The following is a 17480-nucleotide window of genomic DNA, read 5'->3' as shown; positions in this document are numbered from 1 at the left end:
TTTATCATAGGTACACTTCAACTGTGAGAGACGGAATCTAAAACAAAAATCCAGAAAATCACATTGACCGTCATCTTGAACTTCTTCAATTTTCTAATAATTGCGCCAACAGTTGTTGCCTTCTCACCAAGCTGCTTGCCTATTGTCCTGTAGCCCATCCCAGCCTTGTGCAGGTCTACAATTTTATCCCTGATGTCCTTACACAGCTCTCTGGTCTTGGCCATTGTGGAGAGGTTGGAGTCTGTTTGATTGAGTGTGTGGACAGGTGTCTGTTTATACAGGTAACGAGTTCAAACAGGTGCAGCTAATACAGGTAATGAGTGGAGAACAGGAGGGCTTCTTAAAGAAAAACTAACAGGTCTGTGAGAGCCGGAATTCTTACTGGTTGGTAGGTGATCAAATACTTATGTCATGCAATAAAATGCAAATGAATTACTTAAAAATCATACAATGTGATTTTCTGGATTTTTGAAGTGTACCTATGATAAAAATTACTGACCTCTAAATGCTTTGTAAGTAGGAAAACCTGCAAAATCGGCAGTGTATCAAATACTTGGTTCTCCCCACTGTATATGCATTGGGTGCGTAACCCATTAGGGCAGGTAGTTAACTATACTGAAAAAATATATAAACGCAACATGCAACAATTTCAGTTCATATAGGGAAATCAGTCAATTGAAATAAATAAATTAGGCCCTAATCTATGGATTTCACATGACTGGGCAGGGGAGCAGCCATGGGTGGGTCTGGGAGGGCATAGGCCCACCCACTTGGGAGCCAGGCCCACCCACTGGGGAGCAGAGCATGTGAGCGGAGTTGAGCAGTTGGAAATCCTTCTTAGCGCTCATGGAGCGCTCCGGTCCAACTGCTCCGCTAAAAACCACTCCACGCTCACAGGGGGAAAAAATTCTGCTCCAAATTCGCTCCATTCATTAAAATCACAATTTAACCAACACCCATCTATTTTTGTGACAACCTGGACCTACCATTTGGTTTTGAAGTATTGAAACCAAACCATATGGATTTGAATGAAAAGTATTTGAATAAACATAAAAAAGGTGAATGTAAGACACATTATTTCAAATAGGCTACATGTCATATTAAACAGTATATAAACACTCTAAATAGGTCAGGTGCCAGACAGGGAGCCTAAGAAGGAACGAAAATGAATTATTTAGGCTACTATTTCAATTATTTCAAGGCTATAGCCTACAAAGCAATACATTGTGAAGCATTTGTGAGTGTGACACAACAGGCTGGTAGGGACGTAAAGCTCTCAGCATATAGACAACATTTAGTTGTATTAAATCATTATAGTCTATAAATTGCGCATACAGGCTATGACTTACTTAGAAGTAAATACAAATTAAACGAAAAATGACTTATTAGTGCCTTTGAATTCATTTTTAGAAACATGAATTTGGCCAGTCTGTGGCTTCAGGCTCATGCGATGGTGCCTGGAGAGCAGGCCAGCAGCAGAGAATATCTTCTCCACACTTGCAGAGCCACTGGGGACGCTAAACACCCTTTGGCCATTCTTGCCAGGCTGGGCAGAGATGCAGAGTTTTTCTATAGGTAGGCCTAAAGGTTTTTAGGCAAAATAACCCAATCAAAACGGAAAGCTCCTTGAACAGGGGAATCTACCAGGCCTATTGGGCCAAAATCATTTATGGCCTATTGTATAGATAATAGAACGAAAATGAACGCAACGTTTAAGAGATCTGATTTTTAGTTCATAAATACTTTGCTACAAATACACGCTTAGTTATCTACCCACCTCGTTCCTTTCTGTTAGCATGTGCATGTAGTAAGTACACCATCATGCTTTCGGGATACGTTTCAGATTCCACAATGATTCTTTAGTTGTGGACATTACATCACCACACTCCCTCTCTCATTCTTGGTCCTCATCTTTGTAAGTCACCTTGATTTAGCACCTGTGTGTTCTATCAGTTTCTTTATAAAAAATATTTAGTGAACTCCATGACAGTAGCTAAAGCAAGGGACTATAGCAGCACACAAGTAGACTACAAATGCATGCTGGGCCAGGCATGCCCTGAGCTCGTGACGTGAGCGCTACTGGAGCGCTACTGGAGCAGGCGAGTAGAAGGCCGACACTCCAGCCTTTGGAAATCTAGCTCCGCACTCCAGTCAAATTGGGCACGCTCCGCTCACATACTCTGCTAGGGAGCCAGGCCCAGCCAATCAGAATGAGTTTTTACCCACAAAAGGGCTTTATTAGACAGAAATACTCTCCCCCCCAATTACCGATTCACGGAAACCCTGGCACGAACACACAAACAGAATTAAAACACAGTTTAAACATAAGATACAACCCTAGTAGATAGGACAGACAGACAGACTGAATCACACCAGAGGTCTACTGCACAGAAAATACAAGGATGACAGGAGAAGAGAGAAAAAGAGAGAGAGTGAAGTTCAAGACTGAGGTAGAGTCAGCCAGTTAGCAGAGCAGTTTCAGGGGGAGAAAGGTAGAGAGTGGAGGGGGGGGGGGGGGGGGGGGGGAGTAGTAGTGTAGAGGGAGGAGTCAGTGCCTTACCTTGCTCTGGGTCCTGGCTCTGGTTCTGGGGGGGCATGGTGGGGGGGGAGGAGGAGGGCGAGGGGCGAGGCAGAGTCCGGCTGAACTGGGGCGAGGTGATGAAGATGTCCTGCTGGCTCTCCCAGCGACTCTGGAGGACAGAAGAGAGGAAAGAACAGCAGAGAGAGAGAGAGAATTAAAAGATGTGAGGATTGATTCATGTACTTTGGGCTCTGGAGTTGTTCAGTTTGAACACTAACAGTTGTATAGCTTCAACAGGGTTGTATTATCACCTTGTTGTCATCCAGATTGCAGGTAGAAGACAGCTCCTGTCTGCTGCCAGAGAGCTGAAGAAGAGAAAGAGAAAAAGGGAGAGAGAGAAAAAAAGAAATGTCATGACCTCTGCTGCCTAAACCTATTAAATAAATCAATATAGCAAGGACCCAGTACCCCAACAGACATGACTTTTGTAGAGAGAATGTGCCATTTACCCTGTGTACACTGGGGGAGCTGAGACTGCGTCTGTTGCCCTTCCCTTTGCCTGCCAGGTGCTCCTTCACTGCCACCTCCTACACACACACACAATAAAACACAGTCAAAACCAGGAACAGGCAATAGAAGCAACAGTACTGAATTGTGCAGCGATGGACCAATACAAATGTTAAGTGTTAAGCATGTAGAGGGTCCTAGTGTGTAGTGGGAAAAGGCACGAGTACTCGAGTACTCGATTAAAGGTTTCTATTGGTTTACTAATAATTGAATACAAGTACTCAAAATGTACAAATGCAACTATTTAGCAGGTTAAACTTATAAGCACTGAAAACATGTCTAACTCAACACAGACATTGAACACAGTCCATCCCAAGTGCTAAGTGTGTAGTGACCTGTCGTAGGCGGTCCAGAGTGAGGATGTTCTCTACGGCCAGGACACTGCGGAGGTATTTCTCGATGGCCGCCTCGTTGTCGGCCGACTTGGGGTTCTCGGCGCTGGCAGCTAGACGAGCCAACATCTCCCTGTCCTCTGAACCCTGGGCATCCTGAGGGAGACGGGAGAGTTAGTAGAGCTGCCAAAAAGCTAAAATATCTCCTCCCCTTCATTGGCACTGGTCGGCTCAGTTGGTAGAGCATGGCGCTTGCAACACCAGGGTTGTGGGTTCGATTCCCGGGACCACCCATTCGTAAGAAATATGCACACGTGACTAAGACGCTTCGGACAAAAGTGTCTGCTAAATGGCATATTATATTATTATACTTTATTAAAATACACTACTTCTGTGCAATGAAGGAGAGGACAGACTTTTAGACAACTGAGAGCTATAGTGATTGTAGTAAGTTACTACAAAAAAGAGCCATGGTAACTGATTATAAATCATAACATTTCCTGTGTCCCTCCTGTATGGCTTACCCCGGGGATGTTGGAGACCACCTCGAAGGTGACCCCACAGCCGGAGATGGTGGAGCGCGTGGACATCCTCTTCAGGAGGTTCTGGGCGAAGCCCTGTCTTCCCGGGTTCAGGTTGACGCAGATCCGTTTCCTCAGCACCAGCTGCATGTCTGCCGGGTGGCTGAGCTGCACCACGCAGCGTACCGTCAGATACACCCTCTGCTCTGGGCACGCTCCGCCGCGGCTCAGCTGAGGACACTCATGCACTGTGGAGTCCCATGACGCCTCAGCTTTTACCTAGTGGAGAGGGGATGGGGAGGAGCAGGGTTGTGTTCATTAGGGATCATATGGAAGAGAGCCGACTGAAACGGAGAGGGACTACTTGGACTTGCCCAATGAGAAACGCTAGTTTTGGTTTTCCGTTGTAAAACGTTTTTCCTACGGTGAGCCCTAATGAATAGGACCCGGTGCCTACCTCTCCATCGTAGTGTTTGACAATCTGCAGGTCGAAGAAGTCGTCCTCGTCCTCTCCGCTCAGAGTGGCGTCCCAACCACCCACCTCCGGGACCTCCAACGCGTCCTGGGAACTGAAGTCATCCGCTGGAGAGGGAGAGAGAGAGAGAGAGGATAAGAGAAAGACATTCACTACTAGATGAATGAAAGTGACGATTCAATGATTGACGTAATGTCACTCTAGAACAGTCAGAAAAGAGAGAACGAAGAAAAGAAGAGAGTAGAGAAAGAACTTACCACTAAGGTCCAGGAAAAGCACAGGGGTATGGGTCTCCATTCCAGGTAGGGGGACCCTGGAGAAACAAAGAAACATTAAACAAAGACACTTGTTGAATAATATGGACATTTCCCATAGGAAAACGGTTTGATCCTTTTACATCTCCATCTAGATCCAAATCGCTTGCAAACACGCACACACGCACATTCCCTGTCTCTCTCACCACTCTGCGGGAGCTCCTGGGATGCCGCTGCCAGCTGAAGGCACCATGACCGCGTTCCTCTCCTCGGTCAGAGTCAGACGCCATTCCAAAAGCTGGGCCTCCCTCTCCACGTCCTCCTCTGTCTTCTCTGTAGAGGGAGCACAACAATGTCAATGTCTTTCTTCCTCAACTCCACACAGATGTTTTACACAGATGTGTAGGCAATCAGAGGAATGTGATTCCTGCCACCACTTCCCCTACCTCATTTCCCGTGCCCTTTGACCTGCCGCCCAAACTTATACAGTACTTCCTCCACTACACATTGACTGTTGTGTGTGTGTGTTACCTGGCTTGCTGACCAGGGTCTGGAGGTGTTGGTCCAGGTACTCTTGTCGCTTGGTGAGAGCCGTCAGCCACTGGTGACGCAGACGCTCCAGATCACGCTCCTATTGGACAGAACACACACCAACCAATCAGATATAGCGCCAGAAGCAATCATTGAGTCTTACCACTATCTGTCTCTCAGTAGAGATAATCTAAATGTTATTTACCTGATAGCTGTCCATCTCATCACCCTCCACCTGTGAGACAAACAACAAAATACACAATAGTATTAGTCCAAAACACTTTCGTAAATGGCAGCCATTTCTTTCTTCCTGTATAGTAATGTATGTGTGTTACCTGTATGGGTTCGTTGTTGGCCTTGGCCTGGCATGTCTGTCTGATCTCCACACAGCCCACGGACACGGCCAACAGCACCTCAGCTATCAGGGGCATGGTGCCGCTGTCCTGCACGGACCTCACCTCCACCTGCAGACGCCTTGACTGGCCCTGCGGGTGGGGGTGAAGGAGAGGGATAGAGGTAATGAAGAAGAGTTCTGAACGTCAGTCACCTGTTCGCATCCTGTACAATGGATTAAAGTGAGCTCCTTTCGACCTCGAATTAGTCCTTTTGGACGTTTTTCTTGGTAAGACCTTTTCCATGACATGCTTTTGGACTGGCCCCGAGGGACACACATGGCATCAACACAATATAGAAAGTTGCTTGTTCATTTCAAATGATAGATGTACAGTGCCTTCAGAAAGTATGCATACCCTTTGACTTATTCTACAGTTTGTTGTTACAGCCTGAATTCAAAATGGATTAAATAGATTATTTTCTCACCCATCTACACATGATAACAATGTGTTTTCAAAAATGTTAGCAAATTTATTGAAGATGAAATGCTGAAATATCTCATTTACATTCAGTATTCACACCCCTGAGTCAATACTTTGTAGAAGCACCTTTGGCAGCGATTACAGCTGTGAGTCTTTCTGGGTAAGTCTCCAAGAGCTTTCCACATGTGGATTGTGCAACATTTGCCCATTATTCTTTTCAAAATTCTTCAAGCTCTGTCAAATTGGTTGTTGATCATTGCTAGACAACCATTTCCAGGTCTTGCCATATATTTTCAAGTAGATTTAAGTCAAAACTTTAACTCGGTCAGTCAGGAACATTCACTGTCTTCTTGGTAAGCAACTCCAGTGTAGATTTAGCCTTGTGTTTTAGGTTATTGTCCTGCTGAAAGGTGAATTCATCTTTCAGTGTCTGGTGTAAAGCAGACTGAACCAGGATTTCCTCTAGGATTTGGCCTGTGCTTAGCTCCATTCCGTTTCTTTTTAATCCTGAAAAATTCTTAATGATTACAAGCATACCCATAACATGATGCAGCCACCACTATGCTTGAAAATATGGAGAATGGTACTCAGTAATGTGTTGTATTGGATTTGCCCCAAACATAACACTTTGTATTCAGGACAAAAAGTGAATTGCTTTGCAATTTTTTTTTGCAGTATTACTTTAGTGCCTTGTTGCAAACATGATGCATGTTTTGGAATATTTGTATTCTGTACAGGCTTCCTTCTTTTCACTCTGTCAATTAGGTTAGTATTGTGGAGTAACTACAATATTGTTGATCCATCCTCAGTTTTCTCTTATCACAGCCATAAAACTAACTGTTTTAACGTCACCATTGGACTCATGGTGAAATCCATCCCTGAGTGGTTTCCTTCCTCTCCAGCAATGGAGTTAGGAAGGACGCCTGTATCTTTGTAGTGACTGGGTGTATAGATACACCATCCCAAAGTGTAATTAATAACTTCACCATGTTCAAAGGGATATTCAATGTCAGATTTTTTTTTTATCTTTACCAATAGGTGAACTTCTTTGCAAGGCATTGGAAAACCTCCCTGGTCTTTGTGGTTGAATCTGTGTTTGAAATTCACTGTTCAACTGAGGGACCTTATAGATAATTGTATATGTGGGGTACAGAGATGAGGTAGTCATTCAAAAATCATGTTAAACACTATTATTACACACAGAGTGCAATAATAGTGTTTTTTGCAATTTATTATTTGACTTGATAAGCAAATATTTACTACTGAACTTATTTAGGCTTGCCATAACAAAGGGGTTGAATACTTATTGACTCAAGACATTTCAGCTTTTAATTTTTAATTAATATGAAAAAAAATTGAAAAACATAATTCCACTTTGACATTAAGGGGTAGGCCAGTGACCAAAAATCTCAATTGAATCCATTTTAAATTCAGGCTATAACACAACAACATTTGGATGAAGTCTAGGGGTGTGAATACTTTGAAGGCACTGTATGAAATGCTATTCTCTGAGATAAGAACAACTTGGAATTGCTGATTAAGCAGGGAAAAATATGTATTTACTTAAAATTGCAATGACAAGAAAAAATCCTGAATAGATATAAACTAAATTACAGCATTACATTGGCAGGAGAAAATGGAAAAAAATCAAACACACACACACAGGTAACACTTACCTGTCGTAGTTGGAATATGCCCCCGGTGCGTACATCTCTGGCAGGTATGACCTCTACAGGCATGAAGTCCCCGTTCTCGTTGATCTCCAACACCTGGATACACATCTCCAGACGACGCGTTACCTCACTCCACCTGCAGGTGGAGACACATACACAGGTCATGATGTCATTTAGAAGGTTGCTTTTATGTAGAAATGGAACCTGTATCACTCTGTATGAGCGTGTGTGTGTGTGTGTGTGTGTTTAGTGTGTCTGTACTGTGTACCTGTCCTGTAGTGTGTGTGTGTGTGTGTATAGCTGACCCGTACAGTGTACCATATACCCGTACCTTGGGTGTGTGTATCTGTCCCGTAGTGTGTGTGTACCTGTCCATGAGTGTGTGTGTACCTGTCCATGAGTGTGTGTGTACCTGTCCCGTAGTGTGTGTGTACCTGTCCATGAGTGTGTGTGTGTACCTGTCCCGTAGTGTGTGTGTACCTGTCCATGAGTGTGTGTGTGTACCTGTCCCGTAGTGTGCGTGTCTTGGCCTGTATAATACTGAGGTCCCAGAGGGCAGGGTTCCTGCCGGAGTCTGCCTGTCTGTGTCCGTACACCTCGATGGCCACTGCCCCCTCATTCAGATACTCTATAAACTCCTCTGTTACCGCCACACCTATCTCCTATTGAGAGGGAGAGAGGGAGAGAAAGAGAGACAGAGAGAAAGAAAAACAGCATTGGAAAGGGCAGAAATAATAGCATAGACCACCACCGAAAGAACAGAGGTGAATTAGCATTACATTAACACACTAGAGCGGAACAATACAAATGCTGTAAGGAGATAGGAAGGGTCCTGGTTAATCCAGACTGAACACTGCACTCACCACTAGTTTAACCAGGCTACCTGATTCATCCTGAGCTACATACGCTATCTGCAACATGACTGAAATGTAAATGTCTTATGTCCTGTTGGACTGTTCAACATTGTTGCTTTGGCAATACAAGTACTTTTCATTGAATTGAATGTCATACCTTGCAGCTGTCGAAAACCACCATGCAGTGCGGTTCCTTGCTGCTGGGGGACGAGGCGGAGGGGTCCACCTCTGGGGCCACGATGACGGGCTCCGCCTGGTCCCAGAACGAGTACTGGCAGAACACAAAGTTGGACAGGTACTGGGGGAGACCTGTCGCCTGCAGGATCTTGATCTGGAGGAGAGGAACGGGGGGGGATTAAATAGGATTTAAGAGAGAATGAGTAAACTATATTGCTTTCCATTTTTATAGAGCCAGAAGAGCCATATAAAAAGGGACTTTTCTGTGTGTGTGTACGAGTGTCTCCCTATCCGAAATAGACTCACCATGCAGACCAGTTTCCTCTCTTGCACCTCTCCATCAGGGCTGGCCTCATCCTCTCCCCCAGCCATGCTGTCATCAACCCCCCCCGCCACTCTCACCACCTCAACGTGTAATCTCCCAACCACCTACAAGAAAACCAACGGCACGGGTGAAATCATTTCATAACACGGGGGCATTCTGTACTGCATCATCACTGTTCCACAATATGAGGCTTTCGTTTTAGCACATCACCAAGACACTTTGTTCCTTCAAACAATTGACTCAGCGCAGTCATCAAGCTAGAAGACTATTTGATTTATCAGGTGTGTTACTGCTGGGCTGGAGCACAAGAGTTGGACATCACTGGTTGAGAAACAGGGTCATATTAATTCGGCGATAACGGAATAAAACTGACTTGTCCAATGAGAAACGCTTGTTTTCTAATTCCATTGCAAAAACGCTTCGCTACACAATGCCGAATGAACACGACCCTGTTATGTAGCACTTGAAGCCTCTCTTTACCTCCCCCTTCTGGTTGATGATGGGTACTGCATACTGCAGCTTGACGTCGTAGAACAGACAGGACAGGAAGACGTTGGCCACGCCTATCAGACTGTGATTCTCCTGCTCGTCAAAGAACGGGTCGGCACGCTTAAAGTAAGAACGCATCACCTGCAGATGACAGAGCGAGAGAGAAATGAGCGATGGAGCCCTTCCACTTTACATTGCATTTGCGTACATCTGAATGGACTAGAAAAAAAGAGGACTACTAAATGCACTCCATTTGGATATCACGCAAAAACCATGATTTGTCTCTCAGGGTTCGCCTTCATTGTAGTCCAAGTTCTCTCCCCGCCACACACTCCATCAACACTGACCTGGCTTAAAGGTTTACCACGTACACACACACACACCCTCACACACCTACACACAGGTCGTTAGAACTCACAGGGTTGTTGTCGTCGTAGTCCTTCCACTCCTGGTAGAGTTCTCTCATGTCCACCATTCTGTTCTCCATCTTCTCCAGCGCCCAGATCTGTTTCCCTTTCCCCTTACGCCTCACCTGCACCGCAGGCTCACTCAGCACTGCATCACGCTATGAGGAGGGAGAAACAGCCAGGGGGCTGGGGGTTAGGTGTGTGTTTATGTACACAGCACCAGGTGAGTGTGTTAATGCTCGTGCGTGTGTACCTTGCGGTTGGCGTTGAGGTTAGCAGCAGGTATCTGCAAGGTGACTCTGTACTCTGTGCGTTTGTCCAGCTCCTCTGCTATGAAGCCAGCCTCCTGCACCAGCAGGTTAGCTCTCACTATCTGCTCCCTCAGTTTACGTAGGCTCCGGGTCAACACTGCCTCTCTGAGGGGGTGGGGGGAGAGAGCGAGAGTGAGAGAAAGAGCATCATCATCATCATATTTAATCACACACACGTGTCAACACTACCTCTACAGAATGGAGACCATCATCACTACTGTCAATATCACTGACAATATAACTCATTTACAGACATCCCCACCCACCCTCCCTCCCCCACCACTCACCTCTCCTCGCTCCACTGCCTCAGCCTGCTCTGTGCACTAGGTGAGTTGGACATGCCTCCCATGCTGAGTCTCTCCAGGCTGCGGTAGTGGGGCTGTCCCGGCCTGTCGGCCTGGCCCTGTGATTGGCTGGGGGCCGTGCCAGTCTGCCCTACAGACTGTCTGTCCGGGTGCAGCCGTCTCCTCAGCTGTTGCAGCTCCTGTTCGTACATCAGCCTCTGTCTCTCCAGCGCCGAGCGCTTCTCCTCCTCGTGCTGCCTCTCTAGGGACTGGAGCACCGCCTGCATGGGGTCTGAAGGTGACGGACAGGGGCGAGAGCCAATCAGGGACGGGGGTTTCGGATGAGCAACCAATCGTGATTGCAGTGTGACAGACAGCAGTTGCGTAGTCAATCGATGATTATCGACACATTTGTTTCTGAAGGTGTTTATGTTCCTTCCCCCTTCCTCCTTTCCCTCCATCCCTCTCCTTCATACACATCCCTCCATTCTCATCGTTGTTTACAAGGACCTGTGTGTGTGTGTGTGTGCCCTCACCATTGTTGCCCAGGGCCTTCATCATGACCTCTGTCTGGGCGAACTCGTAGGAGAAGGAGACCTCGGAGGACACCTCACTGTTGGTGTCTCCGTCCCCATCCAGCTGTTCACTACTGCTACTGTTCTTCATCAGGCCCCCCTCACCCTCCTCTTCCTCACCGCCACCCCGCGACCGTCGCTTAGGCAAGTTGATCCTGTGGGGGAGAGAGGAGGGGAAGAGAGGGATGGGAGGAAAGAGAAAGGGAATGGGTTCAGTACTACTCTTTCCAAACGAGGACCAGTAGTTGAACGAGATTTCACAGTATTGTCAGAACTGTTGGAGCACAAACAGACAGACGCAGACAGACAGATACAGACCTGAAGAAGTGGTTGTTGCCCCACAGGATGCGGTCTCCGTGGTGGAGCTGCTGCGGGCTGGTGCAAGGAGAGCCGTTCACACATGTTCTGTAATGTAACAACAACTTAAGTTCAGCATAATAAAAACATTGTGTAACCATGACATAAGACACATTCTGCAAAAACAACATAAATGCATAACAACATCTTTACTATTATGATGTTTGTTTTTATTGATTATATGGAACCAAGTGACTCCCTGGAAAACATTGCCAATTGTTACTGGAGTGGACTATCCTGGCTAAAGAAAAATCTAATAAAAATGAATGAATGATCCAGTTAGTTCTTTCAATTCTTAAGGGGCCTTGAGGCAACATGACATCACCATCATCTGAAAGCAGGAGATCAGACTTGAGTCTAGAGGTGTGTGTGTGTGTGTGTGTGTGTGAGAGTCATAGAGGGGTGACTAGAGGCTAGAGACAGAGGTGGGACCAAGTCACTATTATTTGAGTCACAAGCAAGTCTCAAGGTCTCAAGTCGAGTCACAAGTAGAACGGGTCGAGTCTCCAGTCTCGAGTCAAGTCCAAGTTGTGCATTCTAAGAGCAAGTCGAATCACAAGTTTTTTTCAAGTCAAGTAAAAAAAAATCTATACATGCAATGTCTTGTTTAACTACAAATCGAGACGTTGGGACTATTAAAGGTTCCATCTGACATTTTTGTCAAAAATGAGTTAGTCACATATAATAGATCTTTAGATGGTTATTCGTATGTCTGTGAAGTTAGATTTTTGAAAAAGTACATTTTATGTATATAAAAAAAAGAAAAACTAGAAAGTTCTATCTGCATAAAACCATTTGAACTTGGCACTAAGGTTCTATCTGCAATCCAATCACAAGCCTGAACAAATACAGACAGACCAATAAGTATGGTCTAGCTAGTCTAGCCAGCAATAATCTTAAAGTAAATGATGTTGTCACATCGTTGTTCAGTGATGACAATCATTCGTCTGATGAGCATAATACATTTCTTCATGTATTTGATGATGTGTTCTGACTATCCTGGTAAAATAGCTAGTCTTCTTAAAAACGGAACATTGTATAATTCAGCAGTGCCAGATAGAACCTTATGGCTAAATCCAGATTGACATTTCAGAGCCATAAGGTTCTATCTGGGATGTCTCAGGATTTTGATACTTTAGGTACCTTTATCAATTGTAAGCAATTCTGGGATACCAAAAGACCAGTAGGCCTATGCTAGTAATTGTTGATTGATGCCCCATTGCTGGTGAGCTTGCAAAGTAAACAGTTAATATTATTGATCACCAAACAATTTTTGGAGCTGCATATTTATTTATGGCAATCCTCTCCCCCTACAATTTGACGTTTGCACTGCACCCGATCCTATAGCTAGCTGTACAGCAAATCAGCACTCTATTCGCTAGCTTAATGATTCTCAAACTTTTTGACCTGCGACCCCCCCCCCAAAAGGAGTGGTTCAAAGCTTGCGACCCCCACGCACGCACCCGCACAGGGTGAACACGCACGCACAATCGCAGCGCAAATGTAGCCTGTCATTACAGCCATAAACGGTGATGCATTTTCAAAACACAAGATACAGAAATAAACTGTGTTTTACAACTGCATTTTGAGCTGAAAGTCATTCATGTTAGTAGTCAATATCAACTAGGGATATCATGTCACATTGTCACTTCTCTGGAGTCCAGACCAAGCAGGATCATACGGCCTACCTGTGTGCAGTGGAGGTTGCAGGATCGGATGGAAAGCATGATCTATCTGTAGCTTTTTTCTTACTAACAAACCCTGTCATTCATTTGCCAGAAAATGTTACATCTTCATCTCATAGCTAAGTATTGAAGGTAGTGTGATGTTACAGCTATCTTTAGATATATAGCCAGTACCACCATTGAGGTATGGAATTATAACCCACGCAAACTAGGCCTATCTGAAATATGAAAATGATCAATGAAATCAACAGGTAGCCTATTGTTCTGGCAAAGCTGTGTCCATAGCAGATTGCTAAACCGTATTTTATATGGATAATATTAACGTAGGTAGGCAGGCTACTTTGTTTCTGCCAGGCAAAACCGGAGAAAATTAAACTAGCTCTTTCTGGTCACTAATCTGGATTTGTGAGTCCGCCTTTGCGCGCCAATGCTGATGACTGGTCAACAGTCAAGTTTCGCAATTTATTGGTTCTGAAACACGTGTTTTGAAACAACATTTGGTGCAATGCCATAGGCCTATGTAAGTGACCAGATCTAATAAGCAAAGCAACTGTTCATTGACAGTTTGCTGGTCCAATCAGAGCCGAGTGTGCGTTTCACTAGCCAATCTGTTTTTTTTTGCAAGTGCGATACAGTCTCTGGCTGCGCGGAGAGTAGCCTAAACCACTGAGACTCGGAGCGACAAAATGAGCGACAAAACGTTACAAAACCTGCCCAGATAATTTCAAGTCATCAAGTCGAGTCCCGAGTCTTGAGGTTCCAAGTCGAAGTCAAATCTTAAGTTATTTAATTTTCTAACAAGCTGAGTCAAGTCAAATTTGAGACTCAAGTCAGACTCGAGTCCAAGTCATGTGACTCGAGACCGAATCTCTTGCTAGAGATGTGTCGCAATAATGATGATGTCAAGAATGCCGATTTCGATGATGTGCGTTGAAATTATGATGACTATAATGACTGCTGGTGTACCGTGACATTTTCTGCGGTGTGAGCCGGTGCCAGCGGGCAAAATTGGTAACAATGACATTTTTAAAACCAGATTTTGGTTGTGGAAAGGCGTCACCTCATCCAGGTTTGCCCCGTTGTGGATTATACTGATGAGGAGGATGATGGTAGAGATGAAGAGGAGTGTTCTATACGTACCGTGAGTTCCTGTGGGGAGTGAGGACCACCCTTTGGTCAGCTGTGATGTTTATGATGCAGTGTTCAGCCTGGATGCCCATCCCACACAGCTGGATATCCTGGGAGTCTGCGGAACCAACCTTAGTGTGCTCCTACAGTACACAACAATACCATGTTACAATGGGGTGTGTGTGTGTGTGTGTGTGTGTGTGTGTGTGTGTGTGTGTGTGTGTGTGTGTGTGTTAGTGAATGGCAGGTTGACTCCTGACCCGCAGTCCCCGCGGTTATATTAGCGGGGTGGGCGGGTTTAGGGTCATGAAATATTGTGTGGATCAAAGGCGGGTGGGTGGCAGGCAGGTTGAATAAAGAGAATACAATACCTTATAATATCCATAAATATATAAGTTATATACCGTCTGTAGAGGTGCTGTCTTTATTAGCATCATAAAAGCTGATAGCATTTCAACCACATCAAATATTCATCCAAGCCGACGGGTCGTTTTCTCAGCTTTCATTTTCATTTTGTCAACTAGACTGAAGCATTCATTTATGACATTCTGGTGAGCAAGGGTGTATTTAGTCTTCTAGGGCAACATAATGACAGAAGAGAAGCTGCATGTATCTAATTATAGACAAGTTGACTAACAAATAGCCTCCCAAAATGTCGGAAATAAGCAGAAATATATCTAAAATCAGGCCAAAGAAATCCTGCACCCCCAGTCAAAAAATCCTTACGCCGTCTCTGACTGTAGCCTACAGCGCATTTTCTATATTAGCGGGTTAGGGTCGGGTGCGGGCCTCAGATTCTCACTATCACATATAGTCGTGCGGTTGTGGATGGGTTATTGGAATTGCGGGTGAACAAACAGCTGACCCGTGCACCACTAGTGTGTGTGTACCTTCAGGTAGTAGACCAACAGCTCATTGAGAGCGGGGTCAGCATTGAGGTTGACTAGAAAACACTTGTCTTCTCCCACTCTGATGCCAGACGACTGGAGAGAGATGCCCAAGGATTCCAACTGTTTCTGACGCTCCTACAAGACACACAACACAGGGAAACCATACATTCAGATTGGTTGTTTTAATAAGGGCGCATTTCAAAATGGTGTGAAAAAAATCAATAATAAAAATACGTGTCTTATTGGACAATTTTAGAAAGTACCTGTTTCAGAGCATTTTTTTCTGTTTCGTGACCTAGTGTGTGTACCTGTGCGATCTCCTCCGTCTTGCGTAGCTTCTCCTCCCAGGTGACTGTCATCTCTTGGATGAGTTTCTCAGACTCCTCCAGCCTTTCCTTCAGCTCCGGGGCCTTCATAGACTGGACAGGAGACAAGACAAATCAACTCTCTTACTTTTGTTATTTGTCTCCCTTCCCTGTCTCCCAGCAGACAAGATGTGGTAGTTGATGTCATTTGTAAACGGATGTTCCGGTTGAAAAGTCTTCATGTAACCAAATTACAACTAACTGGTCTCTGCTACACCTGATGAAGCAGTCGTTTTCTGGATGCACTAATAAAAAATAAACAATTCCTTATACAACCAGAACGCAACCAGTTTTGCCAGCTGGTGTGGGCTCTCTTCTCCCATCGCTCCTTACCTTCGCCTGTGTCAGTTGATACCCCCCCCCCCCATTCTCTCTCCCTCTTTCCTCCTCTCCATCCCTTTTTCCTTCTCTCTCCCCCTCCACCCTCCACCCCTCACCTCTGCCTGTGTCAGCTGGTCCCGTAGTTTCTCCACCTCCTCGCGGAGCTCCCTGATGATGCGTGCATTGGGGTCTTCGTTGACGACGGCGTGGTTGACGATGCTCTTGGCCCGGTCGGCGTAGCGCAGCGTCGACAGCGTCTCGTCGTAGTTGTCGGCCGCCGGGCTCACCGTGGCCACCATGGCCGTGCGGCTGTTGCCGCCCAGGCTGTCCTGGTGACGGGTGGGAGGGGGAGAAATGAGTGTTGGTAAGAGAGGGAGAATGAAAGAGAAAGACAAAGGGTTGTCGGGACCAAATCTTAATATGTGTTCAAATAACTAAAGGAAACAACAAAGATATGGGAGCGAGAGAGTGAAAGTAGGACGAGAGAAGTTCTATTAAGAGGAGAAAAAGATGTGTGTGTGCGTCTTACCTTAAGCAGCCATGTTAGTACAGAGTCTCTGTAGGGGACAAACTTGGTCTTGTTCTTCCCACATCCCTGTTCTGCCAGAGCAGATATGACCAGGCCTAGAGTGGTCAGAGACCTGCAGAGACACACAGAGAACACACCCTCCGTCAGGTAAAATATTGTAACACACACCGGCCCGCTATCATAAGCGGTGGCATGTTTTCTGAGTGGAAGTGTGAATCTTTCTTTCATTTGGGAACTTGAAGCTAAAACTAGAACAACTTGGAGCTGTGTGTGTGTGTGTGTGTGTGTGTGTGTAAGCATACTTGCATGCGCCTGTGTGTGTGTTTTCAGTGACGTACTTGTTGATGTTGCTGCCCTCCTTCATCCTCTCTCCGGTAGCTCCAGTCTTAGCAGCTCTCTCACTGCCAGCCAGGTCCACCAGGCTCAGCTTACTCACCTTCTCACCACTCGTCTACAGAGACAGGGGGGAGAGAGAACAAGGAGGAGGCGGGTGTGAGGGGGGAAAGAAGGGGGGAAACGGTGGAAGGGGGAGGTTAAATGGGGAGAGAGAGAAAGGGGAAGGTTAAGGGGGAGGGGGGAGGTAGGGAAGGGGAGGGAGTGAGGGGGAGAAGAGGGGGGAGACAGAGAGATGAGATGAGAGGTTAAAGGGGAGAGATGGAGAGGGGTGATTGGGTTGGAGGGAGGGGGAGAGAAGAGAAGGGAGTAGGAGGGGGTAGGTTTAAGGGGGAGGGAGAGAGGGAAAATGAAAGGAGGGGGTGAGAATGGATAGAAGTCATTTTAGCAGATTTTCTTTCAATTCAAATAACATCATTGGTGTTCCAATACATGCTAGAAGAACTCCCATCCTGCACACAGTGCTTATTTGGGATGTCAACTTATTGACAGATTTCAGTCAGATTTACTCAATTTTCCCCATCCCGATCATTTCCATGCAGTATACAACCGTTTCCTTGCTCTAACATAAAGGCGGGGAATGTGAGGGAAAAAAAGTATTTGATCCCCTGCTGATTTTGTACGTTTGCCTACTGACAAAGACATGATCAGTCTATAATTTTAATGGTAGGTTTATTTGAACAGTGAGAGACAGAATAACA

At 45.6% G+C, this 17480-nt stretch overlaps 1 protein-coding gene across 1 annotated transcript in view; it reads right to left on the bottom strand.

Annotated features, from left to right (window-relative positions):
* Nucleotides 1-17480, bottom strand: part of kif13ba (kinesin family member 13Ba) — a 70311-nt gene that overhangs the window by 8098 nt on the left and 44733 nt on the right. The window contains exons 10-36 of the mRNA XM_084143699.1: nt 16725-16837; nt 16387-16498; nt 15974-16186; nt 15480-15590; nt 15172-15306; nt 14294-14424; nt 11430-11516; nt 11073-11266; nt 10540-10828; nt 10195-10357; nt 9953-10099; nt 9526-9675; nt 9027-9149; nt 8701-8874; nt 8194-8351; nt 7693-7825; nt 5537-5686; nt 5407-5436; nt 5202-5301; nt 4877-5003; nt 4674-4729; nt 4399-4523; nt 3945-4220; nt 3424-3576; nt 3031-3108; nt 2833-2886; nt 2561-2690 (exon numbers count right to left, since the gene is read on the bottom strand). Coding sequence (XP_083999825.1) covers nt 2561-2690; nt 2833-2886; nt 3031-3108; nt 3424-3576; nt 3945-4220; nt 4399-4523; nt 4674-4729; nt 4877-5003; nt 5202-5301; nt 5407-5436; nt 5537-5686; nt 7693-7825; nt 8194-8351; nt 8701-8874; nt 9027-9149; nt 9526-9675; nt 9953-10099; nt 10195-10357; nt 10540-10828; nt 11073-11266; nt 11430-11516; nt 14294-14424; nt 15172-15306; nt 15480-15590; nt 15974-16186; nt 16387-16498; nt 16725-16837 — 3712 coding nt within the window. The remainder of the gene's footprint in view (nt 1-2560; nt 2691-2832; nt 2887-3030; nt 3109-3423; nt 3577-3944; nt 4221-4398; nt 4524-4673; nt 4730-4876; nt 5004-5201; nt 5302-5406; nt 5437-5536; nt 5687-7692; nt 7826-8193; nt 8352-8700; nt 8875-9026; nt 9150-9525; nt 9676-9952; nt 10100-10194; nt 10358-10539; nt 10829-11072; nt 11267-11429; nt 11517-14293; nt 14425-15171; nt 15307-15479; nt 15591-15973; nt 16187-16386; nt 16499-16724; nt 16838-17480) is intronic.

Source organism: Coregonus lavaretus, assembly GCF_964263955.1.
Source record: "Coregonus lavaretus genome assembly, chromosome: 27".
Taxonomy (NCBI): domain Eukaryota; kingdom Metazoa; phylum Chordata; class Actinopteri; order Salmoniformes; family Salmonidae; genus Coregonus; species Coregonus lavaretus.
Note: the sequence above shows the minus strand (reverse complement) of the source record. Positions and strands in the feature narration are given on the sequence as shown.